General features: G+C 37.6%; 1 protein-coding gene across 2 annotated transcripts in view; it reads left to right on the top strand.

Moving 5' to 3' along the window:
* Positions 1 to 19,861, top strand: part of NFATC3 (nuclear factor of activated T cells 3) — a 131,246-nt gene that overhangs the window by 83,182 nt on the left and 28,203 nt on the right. For both annotated transcript variants that reach the window (XM_082862882.1, XM_082862883.1), the window contains exons 5-8: positions 1,380 to 1,552; positions 5,394 to 5,534; positions 11,419 to 11,474; positions 12,793 to 12,919. In XM_082862882.1, coding sequence (XP_082719008.1) covers positions 1,380 to 1,552; positions 5,394 to 5,534; positions 11,419 to 11,474; positions 12,793 to 12,919 — 497 coding nt within the window. The remainder of the gene's footprint in view (positions 1 to 1,379; positions 1,553 to 5,393; positions 5,535 to 11,418; positions 11,475 to 12,792; positions 12,920 to 19,861) is intronic.

Raw genomic sequence — 19,861 nt, 5'->3', positions numbered from 1 at the left:
AAGAAAAAGGCTCTGTTGTTTAAGGTGGGGAAAGATTGGTAGAAAGATTGGTAGAAACTCTTCCTTGAGCTTTACTGGTTCTTGATAACCTAGCTTTGTAACATATATTATCCTTCAAAGTGACTTCTCTAGCCTCTGGGCAGTGAGTATTAGAGTTGGAACATTAGAGCATTAGAGTGGGTAGATAAAGTAAGAGGATGGATAATAAGGAATGCCATAAGAGAGAGTAAACTTTAACTAGAATGTTTGATTGTTTGTTACCTCTTGCTTTATTCTTCTAATATGTAAATAACAAAGATATGTTATAGGTACTGGTGTTTCCTACCATGATTGTGTGTTAAGCAGCTATACTTAGTAATAAATTTTGAAGATAATGCAATTTTAGACCTTAAATGCCAAAACTTTAATCTTATATGTGCATTTCTTAGAAATGTAAGCCTGGGAATTTCCTGGTGTTCCAGTGGTTAGGACTCTGTGCTTTCACTGCTGAGGGCGCAGGTTCAATCCCTGGTTGGGGAACTAAGATCCTGCAAGCCTCGAATGTGCCCCCCCACAAAAAAAAAAAAAGAAAGAAAGAAATGAAAGCCTGATATTGTTTTTATTAATAAATGTATCATATAAAAGTTTAAATGTTATTAATGACTTATTTGTAGTCCTATAAGTTAATCTTTTCTGGCCTAGTTATATCTATAGAATTAGAGTCTTTTACCTTATATTTCACTCATCTAGTTCTGTAACACAAACTGCCCCCCAAATTTAGTGGTTTAAAGTAGTAACTCTATTGTTTTTCATGCTTCTTTTGGTTGGTTGGACTCAGCTGATCCACTCATGTGGTGTTGGCTGGGATCACTCATGCCCCTGAATTCGGCTGGGAGCTCAGCTGGGGTAGCTCAAGTAGAGGTTTATATGGGCTTTTCTCTCCAGCATGCTAGTTGGACATTTTCATGGTGGCTCAGGGCTCCAAGAGAACAAAATTGGAAGTTACAGAGCTTCTTAAGTGCTAGGCTTGTAACTTACACAGCATCACTTGGCCACATTCTGTTTGTCAAGGCAAGTCATAAGGCTCACTCTCAAGGAGAGGGGAAATAGTTACTCCACCTCTTAATTGGAGAAGTGGCATGTGAATACAAGAATGGGATGAATTATTGTCAGCCCTCTTTACAGACAATATGCCACACTTAGTATTACATTTTTGTCATACAAAAACATTTTTAATCCTAAAATTTAAATGGCAGAAAACAGCAATCATATCTTTCTTTTTTGACCTGATTTTAGATAGTGATAGTTCTTCCTGGCAAATTAACAATAACTGTTTGCTGAGTTGTTTAGAACCACTAATTTCTAGTAAGCAAATAAAATTTGTATATTTTTTTCCCTAGTATTGACTGTGCAGGTATTTTGAAACTCCGCAATTCAGATATAGAACTTCGAAAAGGAGAAACTGATATTGGCAGAAAGAATACTAGAGTACGACTTGTGTTTCGTGTACACATCCCACAGCCCAATGGAAAAGTCCTTTCTCTGCAGACAGCTTCTATACCTGTTGAATGCTGTAAGTGAGCCTGTGATATTTTAAAGTTTTGTTTATAATAGGTTATTTTCTGTTTTGTTTATAATGTAATGTTTGGATCAACAGTAAACTGAGGGGGCTTCCCTGGCGGCACAGTGGTTAAGAATCCACCTGCCAATGCAGGGGACATGGGTTCGAGCCCTGGTCTGGGAAGATCCCACATGCTGCGGAGCAACTAAGCCCTCTTGCCACTACTACTGAGCCTGCACTCTACAGCCTGCGAGCCACAACTACTGAGCCCATGTGCCACAACTACTGAAGCCGCACACCTAGAGCCCATGCTCTGCAACGAGAAGTCACTGCAATGAGAAGCCGCGCACCCCAATGAAGAGTGGCCCCCGCTCGCCACAACTAGAGAAAGCCCGTGCGCAACAAAGACCCAACGCAGCCAAAACTAAATGATAATAAATAAAATTAATATTTTTAACAAAATGTTTCCAAAAAAAAAAGTAAACTGAGGGCTTCCCTGGTGGCGCAGTGGTTAAGAATCCGCCTGCCAATGCAAGGGACACAGGTTCGAGCCCTGGTCCGGGAAGATCCCACATGCCGTGCAGCAACTAAGCCCGTGTGCCACAACTACTGAATCCGCGCATCTAGAGCCCGTGCTCCGCAACAAGAGAAGCCACTGCAACCAAGAGTAGCCCCCGCTCGCTGCAACTGGAGAAAGCCTGCATGCAGCAACAAAGACACAACGCAGCCAAAAATGAAAATAAATAAAATTTTTTAAAAAGTAAACTGAAGCCCAGGGTCTGGATAGCTGGTGTGATTTTCTTATATGGAAATAAGCTATGTGTTTAGGTGGAGGAGTACTGATCTTGGAGTTAGAAAGTGGCTTCTCATTATAATTTGACCCTAGGTAGCCTGTGTGGCTATAGACATTCTCTTGACCATAGTTTTCTTACTCATAAATGAGGAAGATGGGCTTGATGACACCTGAGGACCAAATTATGAAGCTATGATTCTGACATTAAGTGTCATTGATACTTGGTCATCTTTGTTTCATTAAAATGTTGGAAGATGCCTGTCTCTGCAAGCTGACACTTCAGCTGAATAGGGACTTACAGGATTTTGGTTTTTGTTTTTTTTACCATAAATTTATGTACAACACCAGGTTGAGAAAGTGAATGCTTTTTCCCTGGTTTTTCAGAGCCAAGAAATGAGAAAAGGCCTAGAACCTGATATCTACTTAAGCCCTTGAGAACTGTGGACCTCTGGCAGGTTAGCTGATAGGACTGAAATATTGAGATTGCAATTTAGATTTTTAGAGCACAGACTTAGAAGTGTTCTAATTCCATGTCTTAATTTTGTGTAGGAGGAAACTGAGGCACAAGTATCTGAAGTGCTCCTCCCAGGTTATTTGCTTGTTGGTGTGACAGAGCTGTGGCTAGAACACAGGTTTTCTTAGTACTCTTTTGATTATGTTATATCATTTTATTTCTGTTAACCACATGCATTCTTAATTTGGGATCATACCTACTGTATTACTTTTCTATTTCCAGTCGACTGTGGGAATCACTGAGCAAATCCATGGTAATAGAATCACTGTAGAAGTAATTTTTGTATTAATTTTTAATAGATAATACAGGTACATGGTACAGAATTCAAAAAGAGTAAAAGAGTATAGAGTGAAAAGTAAATTTTCAAGTCAGCTAGTTCCCTTTCTTAGAAACAGCTATCATTGCCACAATCTTTGTTACCCTGCCAGACAAATGCCCATTTAAGCACATATTTCTCTAATTTTTAGCAACATAATTTAAATAATTTAAGTTCATAGAGTAGTTTGAGTTTTTGAGATGAATTTACTCTAAAATTTTTCTGTTTTCTCTTTTAGTTTATTAAATTATTGTGTGATTATTGTTGAGAGTATAGAAAATGCAAAATGGTACAAAGAGTAGCATTAAAATCTTTTTTGTAATATCACTTCTCTGAGATAGTCACTATTAACCTTTTTTGGATTTTTTTCCTTTTTTTTTTTTTTGGTCTGTGTGTGTGTGCACATGTGCACGCACACAATATTTGGTAGTTATAGTGGGAGTTTTCTCATATAGTTAAATATTCTTCAAAAATGCTTTTGGCACAAGCATAATATTTTATTATGGCTGTGCCACTTGGTGAACACATTTTTGCTGTTACTTTGAATGAACTTGTGATAGCTAGTTTCCACTATAAATATCTAAAACTTGAATTAGTCTTACTCCGTAGGCTAGTCAGTGCTTGTTTTTATGCCCCTTCTTTGTGAGCCATTTAGAACATAAGTAAGGACATAAGTGTTTTCTGAGATCTAGATTTGTGCTTGGTATTTTCTAAGTTGTAGCTCATCCTAAATCCCAGACCCATCTCCTATGAAACATTCTCTTTGAATAGGGCTGGGATCCTAATTCATATACCTTTTGTGTCTTAGTATTAAATAGTTGGAAGAGAGGGAATTCCCTGGTGGTCCAGTGGTATAGAATCCGCCTTGCAATGCAGGGGACGGGGGTTCAATCCCTGGTCAGGGAACTAAGATTCCACATGCCGCAGGGCAACTAAACCTGTGTGCCACAACTACTGAGCCTGCACACCTCAACTAGAGCCCGCGTGCCACAAACTACAGAGCCCACGCTCCTTGGAGCCCATGCGCCACAACTAGAGAAGAGAAAACCCACACACCACAACTAGAGAGAAGCCTGCGCATGGCAACGAAAGATCCTGCATGCCACAACTAAGACCCAACACAGCTAAAAGTAAATAAAATAAATAAATCTTCAAAAAAATAAATAGTTGGAAGAGGCATAGTCAGGGACTGCATGCTTCATAAAGGCAGTCAAGTTGTTTAAATTTCTTTAAAATGTTGTTCTGGCCAAACAAAACACAGCTGACCCTCAAAGCCACCAATTTTCCACCCAAGTAGTAGGACTAAAAATAGACCTGTTTCCAAAATGTGAAGAAGAAAGTATAATCCACCCTTTTTGTTTGTCTTAATCCAGAGAGAAACCTAGTTATTGAGGCATTTGGCAGGAATGAACCCTTAGAGAACCTAAGCAGTCAAAAGAAGTATAATGTATAGCTTGAAACTCAAGCATTTTTTAAAAAGGAAAGAAAAGCCAGAAGTAGGATCTCCAGAAAATACAGCAACTTGAAATCAGTAGATATTAGAAAAAGGCAGCAACGAGGAAAAGTTAATAGTTTACATAATGACTTGTAGGCTTTAAGAAAAATTATGTTCCCATACCCTGGGAAGGAAGAGTATAGTGCACTAAGAAGTATTTATGTTCATTTTTCAAAATTCTGTATTGAAATGTGTACTTCATGTATACTTCAGTTATTTAGAAGATGTCCAAAATGTAATCCTGATGCCTCACTGATGATCTAGTTATTTTCTTGATGAAAGAGCTGCTTGGTGTTTGTCCTTTAGAAACTTGTCTTCTTTTAATTGTATGCGATATAATTATGCATCTTCGGATTTAATTTGCTTTTTATAATTATATTAAATTTATCAATTTTAACAGACAAGTTGTGGGGAAGAAATGTAATAAGACAAGCTATAAAGAGAAAAGTGGATGAGGTGAATGTGTTGGAGTCAATATAAGTTGTAGGCATTAATTAATTTCTCTTTATTAGTTTCTCTATAGTTGTAGTCTAAGAAAATTATTTAAAATCACATGACTCTAATAAATCTATTTTGTTTTCTAAATAGCTTAGCTATTTTAGTGGATATTGTTACCATTGCCTTGCATTTTAAAAATCCAGAGTTGCTTCTTTTATAGCTAGACTTTGTCATTTACATATGAAAGAGTGTAAACTAATATTTTGTTTCTTCTCAACTCTTAAAAAAAAAAAACAGCCCAGCGGTCTGCTCAAGAACTTCCTCATATTGAGAAGTACAGTATCAACAGTTGTTCTGTAAATGGAGGTCATGAAATGATTGTTACTGGATCTAATTTTCTTCCAGAATCCAAAATCATCTTTCTTGAAAAAGGACAAGGTAAATAATATAAGATCTGAGTTGACTCAGACATAGAAAACAAACTTATGGTTACCAAACGGGATAGGAGGTGGGGAAGGATAAATAGGAGTTTGGGATAAGCAGATACAAGCTACTATATATACTGTATAAACAACACGGTCCTAATGTAGAGCACAGGGAACTATATTCAATATCTTGTAATAAACTATAATGGAAAAGAATCCGAAAAATAATAAATAAATATATATATATACACACAACTGAATCACTTTGCTGTACACCAGAAACTAACATAACGTTATAAATCAACTATACTTCAATAAATAAATAAATGGATAGATAGATAAATAAGATTTGAGTTGATTGAACTTAGACTAAGGGGCAAAAGGTTAAAGTGAATTATTCAGATGTTTCACTGACATTAATCACAAAATAGTTTTCTTAAAGCTATAGGCATCATTTACACAGATTTTACTGTAAACCAAACATTTATTAAATTTTCATATGAATATTAAGTTCTCATTTAGGATGTCTCAAAAGTAAAAGAGGGCTTCCCTGGTGGCGCAGTGGTTGAGAGGCCGCTTGCCGACGCAGGGGACACGGGTCCGTACCTCGGTTCGGGAGGATCCCACATGCTGCGGAGCGGCTTCGCCCGTGGGCCGTGGCCGCTGGGCCTGGCGTCAGGAGCCTGTGCTCTGCAGTGGGAGAGGCCACAACAGTGACAGGCCCACGTACTGCAAAAAAAAAAAAAACAGAAAACAAAAACAAAAGTAAAAGAATCCCCCAATATTTCTTCAAGAGAATTGAAAATATAAGTCACACAGAAATTTGGACACAAATGCTTTTAGCAGCATTAATCATAATAGCCAAAAAATGTAAACATCTCAAATACTTATCAACTGCTAAATGGATAATCAAAATGTGATATATTCATACAATGGGATATTATTTAGCCATAAAAAAGAATAAAGTACTGATTAATGCTGCAACATGGATGACCCTTAAAACATTTTGCTAGGGACTTTGCTGGTGGTCCAGTGGTTAAGACTCCACACTCCCAATGCAGGGGACCCAGGTTTGATCCCTGGTTAGGGAACTGGATCCCGCATGCTGCAACTAAGAGCCTGCATGCCACAACTAAAAGATCCTGCATGCCTCAACTGAATATCCCACGTTGAGGCACGCTGCAACAAAGATCCCATGTGCTGCAACTATGACCTGGTGCAGCCAAATAAATAAATCAATAAATTTTTTTTAACTTATTAAAATTAATTTAAAAAATAAAAACATGAAAAATCTCAAACAACCTAACTTTACACCTCAAGGAACTAGAAGAAGTACAAATGAAGCCCAAAGTTAGTAGAAGGAAGGAAATAACAAAAATTACGGCAGAAATAAGTGAAATAGAGACTAAAAAGACAATAGAAAATATAAGTGAAACTAGGAGAGGGTTCTTTGAAAAGAGAAACAAAGTTGACAGACTTCTAGCTAGACTCACCAAGAAAAAAAAGAGAGGACTCACGTAAAATCAGAAGTGAAAGAGGAAATATTACAGCTGATACCACAGAAATACAAAGGGTCATAAGAGACCACTGTGAACAATCATATGCCAAAAAATTGGACAGCTTAGGAAAAAATGGATAGATTCCTAGAAATATACAACCTACCAAAGACTGAATCATGATGAAATAGAATATCTGAGCAGACCAAATACTAGTAGGGCGATTGAATCAGTAATCAAAACCTCCCAACAAACAAAAGTCCAGGATCAGACAGCTTCACTGATGAATTCTACCAAACATTCAAAGAAGAAATAATACCAAGCCTTCTAAATTTTTCCAAAAAAACAGGAGAGGAGGGAACTATCCAAACTCATTTTTTGAGGCCAGCATTACCTTGATATCAAAACCATTACAGGCCAATATACCTGATGAACATAGATGCAAAAATCTTCAACAAAATATTAGCAAGCCAAATTCAACAGTACTTTAACAGGATCATATACCATCATCAAGTGGGATTTATTCCAGAGATAGACGGATGGTTTAACATTCACAAATCAGTCATTGTGATACACCACTTTATCATGATTAAAAAAAGCATTTGAGAAAATTCATCATCCATTTATGATTAAAAAACTGTTGGGGGCTTCCCTGGTGGCGCAGTGGTTGGGAGTCCGCCTGCCGACGTGGGGGACGCGGGTTCGTGCCCTGGTCTGGGAGGATCCCACATGCCGCGGAGCGGCTGGGCCCGTGAGCCATGGCTGCTGAGCCTGCTCGTCCAGAGCCAACGGGAGAGGCCACAACAGTGAGAGGCCCGTGTACCGAAAAAAAAAAAAAAGAAAACTGTTGGGCTTCCTTGGTGGCGCAGTGGTTGAGAATCCGCCTGCCAATGCAGGGGACACGGGTTCAATCCCTGGTCCGAGAAGATCCCACATGCCGCGGAGCAACTAAGCCTTCATGCTGCAACTACTGAAGCCCACGAACCTAGAGCCCATGCTCCGCAACAAGAGAAGCCACCACAGTGAGAAGACAGTGCACCTCAATGAAGAGTAGCCCCTGCTCACCTCAACTAGAGAAAGTCCACGTGCAGCAACGAAGACCCAACACACCAAAAATAAATAAATAAAATAAATAAATGTATTAAAAAAAAAACCTTAAAAAGCTGTCAACAAAAAGGTTGTAGAAGGCATGTACCTTAACATAATAGAGGCCATATGTGACCAGCCCATAGCTAATATCTTAATGGTGAAAAGCTGAAAGCTTTTCCTGTTAAGATCAGGAAGACAAGGATGCCCACTCTTGCCACTTTTATTCAACATAGTATAGGAAGTTCTAGCCAGAAAAGTTAGGCAAGAAAAAGAAATAAAAGGTATTCCAATTGGAAAGGAAGAAGTAAAACTGTCACTGTTTGCAGATGATGTGGTATTATATATAGGAAGCCATAAATCTCTGTCAAAAAAACTGTTAAAACTAATAAATTCAGTTAAGTTGCAGGATATAAAACAAATATACAAAAATATGTTGTATTTCTATATAATAATGTACTATCAGGAAGAGAAATTAAGAAAATATCATTTACAATTGCATCAAAAAGAATAAAATACCTAGGAATAAATTTAACCAAGAAGGTGAAAGACCTATGTATCAGAAACTACAAAATGTTAATGAAAGAAATTGAAGAAGACACAAATAAATGGAAAGATATTCTGTGCTCATGGATTAGAAGAATTAATATTGTGAAAATGTCCATATTACCCAAAGCAATCTACAGATTCAGTGCAATCCCTATCAAAGTTCCAATGGAATTTTTCATAGAAATAGAACAATCCTAAAATTTCTGTGGAACTGTAGAAGACCCCAAATAGCCAGAGTAATCTGGAGAAAGAAGAGCAAAGCTGGAGACATCACACTCCCTGATTTCAAACTATATTACAAAGCTATAGTAATTAAATTAGTATGGTATTGGCATCAAAACAGACATATAGATCAATGGAACAGAATAGAGAGCCCAGAAATAAACCTACATGTATATGGTCAATTAATATAAAACAAAGGAGCCAAGAATACACGATGGGGAAAGAACAAGTTTCTTCAATAAGTGGTATTGGGAAAATTAGCCACATGCAAAAGAATGAAAGTGGGCCACTCTCCTAAACCATACACAAAAATTAACTCAAAATGGATTGAAGGCTTGAATGTAAAACCTGAAACCGTAAAACTAGAAAAATGCATAGGTGGTAAGCCATAGCATAGGTCTTGACAATGATTTTTTGAGTCTGACACCAATAGCAAAAGCATCAAAAGCAAAAATAAACAAGAGGGACTACATCAAACTAAAAAGCGTCTGCACAACAAAGGAAACCATCAACAAAATGAAAAGGCAACCTACTGAATGAGAGAAAATATTTACAAGTCATATATCTGATAAGGGGCTACTATCCAAAGCATATAAAGAGCTCATATAGCTCAATAGCAAAAAAGCAAGCAATCCCAATTAAGAAATGGGCAGAAGATCCCAATAGACATTTTTTTCCAAAGAAGATCACAGATGGGCAACAGATATGAAAAGACGCTCTACATTGTTAATCATCAGTGAAATGCAAGTCAAAACCATAGAGAAATACCACCTCCCACCTCTTAGAATGGCTGTTATTAAAAAGACTAGAAAAAACAAGTGTTGGCAAGGATGTGGAGAAAAGGGAATCGTTGCATACTGTTTGTGGGAATGTAAACTGGTGCAATCACTACAAAAAAATATTTTGGAGGTTCCTCAAAAAATTAAAAGTAGAACTACCATATGATCTAGTGGTACACTTCTGGGTATTTATCTGAAAAAAAACAGAAACACTTAACTTGGAAAAAACATATACACCCCTGTGTTCATTGCAGCAGTATTTACAGTAGCCAAGGCTAGGTTAAGGACCCTGACCTCTGTGCTCTTAGTACATCCAGAATGCACCTTTATTAGTTATTGTAACCACCACATTTCATTATAATGAACTGTTTATATTTACCTTTCATCCACAAACTGAAGGCAGGGTATCCTATCTCCATTATCTCAGCAACCCAAAGTGCTTGGCATGTTGGGACCCAGCAGATGATTGCTGAACTGAGCTGTAGTTCTGAGCATTTGTCTGTAGTATTTCTTGTGCACAAGGGTAGCTCTTAGCTATATTGGACTGGAAGGTGATAGTCACAATCTAGACAGCGTTTCATTGAGTCTTCTGATATTTTCACAGACCAGATGAAGTCATGCTAGCTGTGAAGATACTTGTATGGGTTAGTCACTGGGTAAATGCCCATGACATAAAAAGAATGCTGGAGTGAGAGCTCTAGTAGCAGGTGGGGCTTTCCGCAGGTAAATAATTCACTTGGGATGAAGAGACAGAAAATGTGCTGGCCAGATCTTTAGGTGACACAAATCTGGAAAGCCTAGGAAATAGTTCATAAGACCATCAGTATCTAAGAAGATCTTGACAAGCCAAGCAATCCTAGAAAATGAAGTCTAGTGGGGGAAATTAACGTAACAAGGGTTGGGGGTTAAAAAAAAAAGCCAGCTGCATAAATACACAGTGTGGGAACTTGAGCTTGGCAGTAGGAAATGTGGCAGACAGAGGGACACTGCTGGCCACACACTAAGTATTTGAGTCAGCATGGTGTAGCTGCTCCAGAAAACTTTTATTAACAGAGACACAGCATCTCCACAGAATTTGGCAAGAGCCTCAGTCACACTCTATAATTTCTGGATCATTTCTCACCTTTTCTACTCAGTCCTGAGCCTGGTGCATTTGGAGGGGGACGGTCACACTGGAGGAAAATTCAAAGAAGAGTAACCAGGAAGGCTAAAATATTGTTTAAGGGATAAATGCAGAACTGGGGGTACTAGCCAGCAGAAAAGGAGACACGGGCAAACAGAGCTGCTTTTAAACATCTGAAGTATTGTCTCACAGAAATGCTCAAGATTTTGGGGTGATGGCTATAAGGAATAGTGCTTAGACCAGGGTTGGATACTAGTAGGAGACAGATGTCGTCTATCATGAAGATAGATGCAATTTTCTAGCAGCAGTTACTATTCCAAAGATGAAATGGGTTACTTGGTTAGGGAGTGAGTTTCCCATTACTTAAGGCATACAAGCAGAAGTTGACCACCACTTGATAGAGGTGTTTTCAGAAGATTTTCAAACATCACTTAGTAGAATAAACTCTCTGGGCCCTGTGAACTTGGGCAGCCCAAGATCTTTCTCCACATTTTTTCCCCATGGGTACACATTTTATTTTCATCATGGAAGTCAGCGAGATAAAGATTCCTTTTGCCAATAAATTTGTGATACTAAGTACATTAGATTTTGTATGCTTTTTGACTTGAATTCCTTTTAACTGTAAATTGTTTCTGTCAATAGATGGACGACCTCAGTGGGAAGTAGAAGGGAAAATAATCAAAGAAAAATGTCAAGGGGTAAGAAGTTTACTTCTTTAGAAATATGTAAGAAACTTAATGAGAAAATTGGATAATGCTGCTTTATGGTATAGATGAGGAATCTTACCTGTTGAGTAATGGAAAAGTAAATTAGAATTTTTAGAAGTTTGGATGTGAGATAGATACTTTCCTGGTACTAAAATTAAAGTTTAAGAAAGATAAACAGTTGGGTGTCTTTCTTCCCCGATTTTGTGTATGGGAAAGGAGAAATTAGAAATGAAAGATTATTAGAAGGTTCTTATACTGAAGTTATTGATTTATTTCTCTGAATTCAGTGAAGAGATCAAACAAATTCAGTGAAGAACTTATACAGTGGGCAAAAAATAGGAGGAGGACAAGCCCTCGGGGGGTTGTGTATTTAATACACTACTTCCAACTCCTTCACATTAAGCCTTCCAGGAATCAGCACTGAAAGTTGTGGTCCCTTCATCCTGGTTGGAATGAAGACAGAATTTTTTCTGGGCTAGATAGTACCACTTCCTACAGTGCTCTCCAAAGACCTAGAGAAGTTAGATTAAGGATTGCAGTTGAGGACTTCCCTGGTGGTCCAGTGGTTAAGACTCTACGCTGCCAATGCAGGAGGAGTGGGTTCAGTCGCTGGTCGGGGAACTGAGATCCCTACATGCTGTGCGGCGCGGCCGAAAGATTAAAAAAAAAGGATTGCAGTTGATTTGGGGCTAAAAGTTTTCACCCTGCATATGTAAAATTATTCTTAATATAGATGCAGATTTTGTGTATTGCCAGTTTAGAACATTTTGAATATAAAGTTTAAGATAAGGGAGTTCCCTGGTGGTCTAGTGATTAGGATTCGGTGCTTTCCCTGCCATGGACCAGGCTGAATCCCTGGTTGGGGAACTGAGATATCCTGCAAGCTGCACAGTGAGGCCCCCCCCCCCAAAAAAAATTTAAGATAAGAAATCTAAACTGTAACACAACTTGGGAACTATTAAACTTGATTAAAAATGAGAACAGACTTCCACTTAAGATGTATAGTAATACATAATATTTATTACAGCAAAATATCTGGCTGTATAATATGTAAGACTTTTGATTTCTGCTACAACTAGAAACCCAAGTGGGTGAGTGAAAAGCAATTTCTCCCTTAATGGTTTACTTGAAAGAGCTTTTCTCTGTTAAGACTGAAGTATCCATAGAGTAAATCTCCAGATGACTTATATACCAGTTTATTCGCATAACGAGCCTGAATAGTTAAGACTCATGAGACGTGTTGAGTTTAGCAGGTGCATTTCATTTTTAGTTCTGAGTGTAACACAATCTTGCTTTCCATGCTCCTTAGGCTCACATTGTCCTTGAAGTTCCTCCATATCATAACCCAGCAGTTACAGCTGCAGTGCAGGTGCACTTTTATCTTTGCAATGGCAAGAGGAAAAAAAGCCAGTCTCAACGTTTTACTTACACACCAGGTACGAGGAGTTGTGATGGTTTACTATAGAGCTTTCTTTCATAATGAATAAAAAGTTATTCAATGAATCCTGTATTAGAGTGTTTAAAGGTAGGGTCCTATAATCAATAAAAATCCCAATGCATGCTTAATCTGTAAAGTTTGTATTGACTTTAAATATTAGATCTGATAGAAATTGTTATTTTGTAGTCACTTATTATAAGGAAATTAAAAGATTGTATCAATAGATTTGAAGTCTGTTTTTCAGGAGTTATCAAAAATCACCAGCACTGTTGGAATAGTAGGTGTTTATGAATATGTGTGAACTTCCCTTGTGCCCTTCCAGTGCCCTTAGCACTGCAGAAAGGCAGTGTGCCTGTTTCATAGTGTCTTCATCTTAACCATTCCCAATCAAAACGGAAAATGTCTCATTAAATTTTCATTTGGCAAGCAGCAACTGTAGCATATATTGACTTTGTGGGAATATAACATTGATGGCAGAATTCCTGATTTTATAGAGACACCATAACAAAGGAGGCTTTCACACCTTTTTCTGCAGCAGTTCTAGTGCTGTAATTTTCCAGATCTGGATTGTGACACATGAATATTATATGCAGTAATTCACGCTGATGTTTACATACTTAGAGAACAGACATTTATAGAGGTCTTCTCTGTGTTAGGTGCTGCATTTGTCACCAGAACATATAATGATAAAAAAAATCATAGTGAACCTTATTCTTCAAAACTTGTTGTAAAAACTTTTAAATGGTTTATAGTAAATGAAAAGAACAAATACATGAATTTGAGAGGGTATTGGTTATTAGTCATTCATTTGTCATCATATTCTTTAAAGCCTGGCTGTATTTCATTTAGAGCCTCTGAAGGCCACTTATATTCCAGAATCTGAAAATTATTATTACTTGATCTTGTTAATATATTACTTGGTAATAAAATATTTCAGATAATTTTCAAATAGAATATAAACCTTTGAAAACAAAAGATTTTGATTAGCCATTTCATTTACTCATTAATTCAATAAGTGTTTAAGGGTGCACACTAGTTGGGTAAAACCTCTCTTAGCTTCTCTCATGGAGCTTATAATCTAGTGGAACAAATAGAAGCTAATAAACCTCTAAATAAATAAATTACTTACAAATTTGTAATTAGAAACAGAGATAAGGAATGTTAAGGAAAGGGAAACAGTGCTGTGGGTGAAAATAACAGAGGGACCCTTGTCTAGGCTAACTCGTTGTGAAAAGACTTCTATGAGGAGTTGAGAACTGGAAAGTAATAGTAATAGTTTATAATTATGTAACATTTACTCTGTTTTAGTACTGTTCTAAGACCTTTCTGTATTCATTTAATCCTCTTAATAAACCTATGCGGGGCTTCCCTGGTGGCGCAGTGGTTGAGAGTCCGCCTGCCGATGCAGGGGACGCGGGTTCGTGCCCCGGTCCGGGAAGATCCCACATGCCGCAGAGCAGCTGGGCCCGTGAGCCATGGCCGCTGAGCCTGCGCATCCAGAGCTTGTGCTCCACAACGGGAGAGGCCACAACAGTGAGAGGCCCGCGTACCGCAAAAAAACAAACAAAAAAAACAAACCTATGGGATAGGTTATTGTCTTATTTTACAAATGAGGAGACTGAGTGGCTAAGTAATGTGCCCAAGGTCTCCTAGAGCCAAACATCATACATAGGCAGTCTGGTTCCAGAGTCTGGGCTCATAACGTATCCTAGACTACATCTGTTTATTCATTTATTTAGTAAACATATAAAGCATTTAGTGTGTGCTGGGTGCTATTCTCAGCAGTTTATACATAATAACTCATTTATCCTCCCATAACCCTATAAGGTAGGTAGTGTTGCCCTTCCCATTTGGCAAGTGAGTGAACTGAGATCACACAGCTAATAAAGGCAGAGGTGAGATTTTAATCCAGGCAGTGTGGCTGTACAGTCTATATTGTTAATTATTGTTAGATAAAGTATGGGAGAACATTCCACATAAAGGCAGTAGCATATGCAAAGGCCTTATGGTTGGTTGGATCATAGAGTATTAAAAGAGTTGTAAGAAGTGAGTTTTAATAGGGAGGTGATGTGATCAGATTTGTAATTCAAAAATAATTTTTCCCATATTTCTTCTGTCACTTTAAAAGATGTCATTGACCAGTTTAGTCTTTTCTCAACTTACTAACTGTGGAGGGTGAGATTTATATGGGAGAGGCCCAAGAAGGTTAAAAAGGTGATTCAGACAGCTAGAGTATTTTGAGTATACAGAGGAGAGAGCATCAGTGATGATAAAGAATATCAGGTTTCTGGGAAGGTTGGGAGAGGATAGGATTTAAAATATGCAAGTTGGAATGGACCTTAAATGGGAGAAGGAACAAGAGGGAAGGTAAAGGAGATGAACAAGATGGATATACATTAGGAAGGTTTACAGATTTAGTAATGGAGAGTTTAGGGAGTTTCCATATGATAGCTTCAATTTTGTTTCTGTAAAGAATGACCTGAAGTCTCCTATTTTGAGCAGAGAGAGGGGAATGTCGGTGATTTGGCAGTTTAACAGTATGGAGAAGTTTGAAAAAGTTGTTGTAAAGAGGGAAAAGTAAGTTACCACAGACATGTAATAGGATTCTAGGCATGATCAAAGGGCACCTTTGATGTTGATATTGGTTAATTTATGGATACTAATTAGCTCTGCTATGTAACTTTCTTAAGCAGCACTCAGATTCTTCAGGGCAGGTGGTAAAATATGGATAGTAGAGCTCTTCCAGGGTGAGAGTTACTAAAGACAACAGGGTCCAAGAATGTTAGAAAATTCTTTTGAGATAAGGAACTATAGAATCTAACTTGAATAAGAAAGGAGAGAGCTTCTAGAATTGGGGTAAAAAAACAATAGGGTCAACATGTTAGAGGTGTTGATTACTACCGCCATAGTGGTGGTAATAGGCAAACAGAAAGGAGCAAATATAATGCCTTTACATTATCAGCTCTTGAATTGAGAGGACAATATAAAGGCAGAGTCCTAGAGGGCATTACATGTAAGAATGGAAATCAATGGGACTCCAGAGTGCAGGGAGATATTGGATTGGACTGGAGCTGTCATAACTGGCTTTATGGTTGACAGAATACAAATCAGGTGGCACACACTAATGAAGGAAGAGTGGACACACAGGAGTGTTTGGACAGTCCTTATTCTGGTTGATTACTGCCTTTTGTCTGTAACATTTGGCTTTTTTCACTTTTTTTCTGAAGTGAAATTTTGAATAAAGTTTTTACAAAGGCAAATACATAACTGAATTTTTTTAAAAGACAAGTTGAAAAAATTTTTTTAAAACATCCATATTCTCTTCCACTGTCATTATCTCCTTTTAGATCCTTTTGATCCATATATAGATACATCCTTTTAAAAATAGAAATGGGGGCTTCCCTGGTGGCGCAGTGGTTGAGAGTCCGCCTGCCAACGCAGGGGACACAGGTTCGTGCCCCAGTACGGGAGGATCTCACATGCCGTGGAGTGGCTGGGCCTGTGAGCCATGGCCGCTGAGCCTGCGCATCTGGAGCCTGTGCTCCGCAACGGGAGAGGCCACAACAGTGAGAGGCCTGTGTACCGCAAAAAAAAAAAAAAAAGAAAAAAATAGAAATGGGACCATGCTATATTATATATACTAATTTTGTAACCTGAACATTTTTATTTTTCCTTATCAGCAGATAGAGTTTAACAGAATTTTGATAGCTTTTTAGTATTCTACTGTATGACCCTTTGTTATTTTAGAATTATTGTGTTTGTCTTTTTAATTTTATGAATTCTTTATATTAGAGATTTTAGCCATTTGTTTATGTTGGGGCAATAATTCCTTTTTAAATTTTATAAAAGTTTTAGATATTTGTAAGTTGCATGTTTTTTATTAAAGGATTTGTTAATTTGTTTCCTTTTTGGCAACCCCCTAGCAATAGGGATCTGACCAATATCAATATCCAATGGAGGAATAATCATTAGCTGCAAGTGGCTGATTTAAAAAATTTTTTTTTAAAATTAGGGATTGTGTTTAGTATTATTTGTCCCACAGTCCATTTACTTTGTAGAATGAAGACAGTTAGCGGCATATGTGTATGATTCACAAATTACCCTTACCACAGATGGTAATAGAGCCCACAGCCCTTCCTTAGTGGTGCTGTCTGAACTTCTGCCCAGCTTCTAGCTTCAGAACTTCCAATGTGGGAGACTCTACCCCCACCCTAGAGGAAATGTGTCTCCCTCTGAAGCCCAGCAGAAGTTATTTGTACTTGGGGGTACCATCTGAGCTCTGGTTTTTGGCATCATGGGGATTTTTCAGAGCAGCATTAGAGCCAAACTCTTATGTATAATATTTTGCCTGTGGAAGGGTATATCCTGTGTTCCAAATAGTTGACTGGACAAACTGACTTTTGTATTGTGGTTGTTTTGATTGGGAGAAAAAGCATGCCTTACAGTCAGGAGATCAGATCTCAGCTCTGCCACAGACTGTACCTACTGATTAACCTCTATAAAATGAGGGTATAATACTAAAGCAGTGGTTTTCATATTGCTTAGGTTGTTTATTCTTCAAATAAAATCTTATGCAAAAAGCCAGTATATGAAAAAGGATGAAAGCCAGCTTGGGTGCTCTCTTTGCACTGGAAAAGGAAATCCAGAGCTCTTTCTCTTTACATCCTGTTCTTCTACATCCACCACTTCAAGAAGAGTGTGAGGCTTCTCATGGTTTGAAAACCACTAGACCAGTTGATTTTTTTTTTTTCCTGGATGCCTCTGTTCATCAACATTCTAAGTTTGAGAATTAGCATATATAATACAAAAGGTAGAGTTACTCTGTTTCTAAAACTCATCTCATTGTAGGTATTATAAGATCTGTTTAACTGTATTTCCCTCCAAACAAGAATAAATTACCATAGACCAGCAGTGAGGACTTCTTATGGCTTGGTCAGGTTGGAGTCTGAATCTCTTATAGACAAAAAGAGTGATACTTGATTTGGCAGAATGGAAATGCATTCGATTTAGTAGAGCAGAATTCTCAATCTGGCTACCCAGATGTCAGTCAGGAACATAGAAATAAGGATTGGATCATGCAAAAAAGATGGATGTTATGCTGTAGTTTTCAGTCCCTCTGTCTCCTTTTTAGTGCATGATAACCAACCACTTATGTAACCAAGGGCCCCACCTGTTCCATTCAGGATTAAGGGATGAGAGTAGGCTTTCTTGGATATTCTCCTTCCTTATGTAGAAATATGACTCTGGATATAGGATTCACTGTAGTTTTCTTAAGACCAGAGTAGGAGCTGAAGTAGAAGACAAAAAAATCCAGTAGTCCAAGGACAAAGTTCTATTTCTGCCAAAGTCAGAAGAAAAGTAAGTGCATCAAGACATTAGGGGGAAAAAAAAAGAAACGAAAAAAAAAAAGACATTAGAGAGGTCAGGAGCCAATAGACACGGTGAACCATACTTGAAATACCTGAGCAAGAATCAGAAACTGGATGGAGGTCTGGGTCAAGAACATGAGCATTGTGGCAGAAGCAACAAGATTGGTGATATACCTTTCTCTCAGTCCTTAGGGTTGTTGTCTCATTGTTAGAGGTGAGCTCACCAGTTGCCAGATTTAGAGGCTAAAGCAGATGAACAATGAACCTATCCTGTTCTTCTAGGAAGCCAGAGCAAAGTGCAGAACTCAAATGCACCCCAAACAACTGCTCCATTAATTACCTCTTCTACAGTAAAATATACCATCAGGGCTATCTTAATTCTTACCTTCATTTTCTCAGATTGAGACCATGCTTATGTGAAGAGACTTGTACTTGGCAAAGGTTTAATAAATGGACAGATGAGATTTGACCTTGCTTTGGGTCTCATTATTTTCCTTTGACATAAAATGGAGTTTCTTATATTTTGTGAAGATCATGAAAATTTTAATTATGTTAATTTTTAGTACAAACTTGGAAGGAACAATGAGATGTGAATTTAGGAAAATTATTTTTAAATGTATTATAGCACTTCAATAGGAGGCTAAAGTAGATAATTTTTAGAAAAATGGACTGAAGTGCTTGCCAAGAGAAACAATGACATCAGTTGTTTTGACACAGTAAATTAACGGCTCTTTTCTGTTTTGATATGCATATTAAATAAAATAAGCAAAATGCATTGATTCCTACTTTAAGCAGTCCTTTCATCAAGTAGACTCAAACTAATTCATGGATCTGCTACTTTTCTAATGTCATAAAGGATGATGATTGGTATTTGTAACCTCTGCTTGCTTGGTGGAATGGTGAAGTAGAATTTCCATTGGTAATACAGTGTACTGCAGTGAATAAAAGCATGGACTTTGGAGGCAGAAAAACCTGTGTTCAAGTCCTTATGATACCACTTAGCTGCTGTGAGATCTTAGTGTCTTTAATCTCCTCTTCAGTATACTCACTCATCTATAAGGCAGGGATAATAATAATCCCTACCTCATAATGATCTTGGGGTTTTAAAAAAATTATTTATTTTTAAATAAGTAATATATATACATGGTGGAAAACATTCAAAAGGCCCCAAAACTTAGACAGTAAAAAGTAAATCTTCCTCATGCTCCTATCCCCTATTCACCTAGTTTCCCTTCCCAGCAATAAACACAACAGTTATCAGTTTCTTGTGCATCTTTCCAGAGATATCCACACATATATAAGCAAAAACATGTGTACATGTGTATATGCGTGTGTATATATACATACACAATATTTTTCGCGAATTGTGACATATACACATGTTCTGCAATTGACTTTTTTTTTACTTAACAACGTGTCTTAGAGATCTTTCCAATATCACTTCATAGAGATCTATGCAGTATTGGTTTTTTTCTTTTTTTTTAACTTGAATACTTTTGAAGCAAGAACCACTCCGTGTTGTCTTCTATTTACTGGTTTCACATATTTTATATTATCTGTCTTCCCTGAAG

Source organism: Leucopleurus acutus (genome assembly GCF_964270905.1).
Source record: "Leucopleurus acutus genome assembly, chromosome: 20".
Classification (NCBI taxonomy): Eukaryota; Metazoa; Chordata; class Mammalia; order Artiodactyla; family Delphinidae; genus Leucopleurus; species Leucopleurus acutus.
Note: the sequence above shows the minus strand (reverse complement) of the source record. Positions and strands in the feature narration are given on the sequence as shown.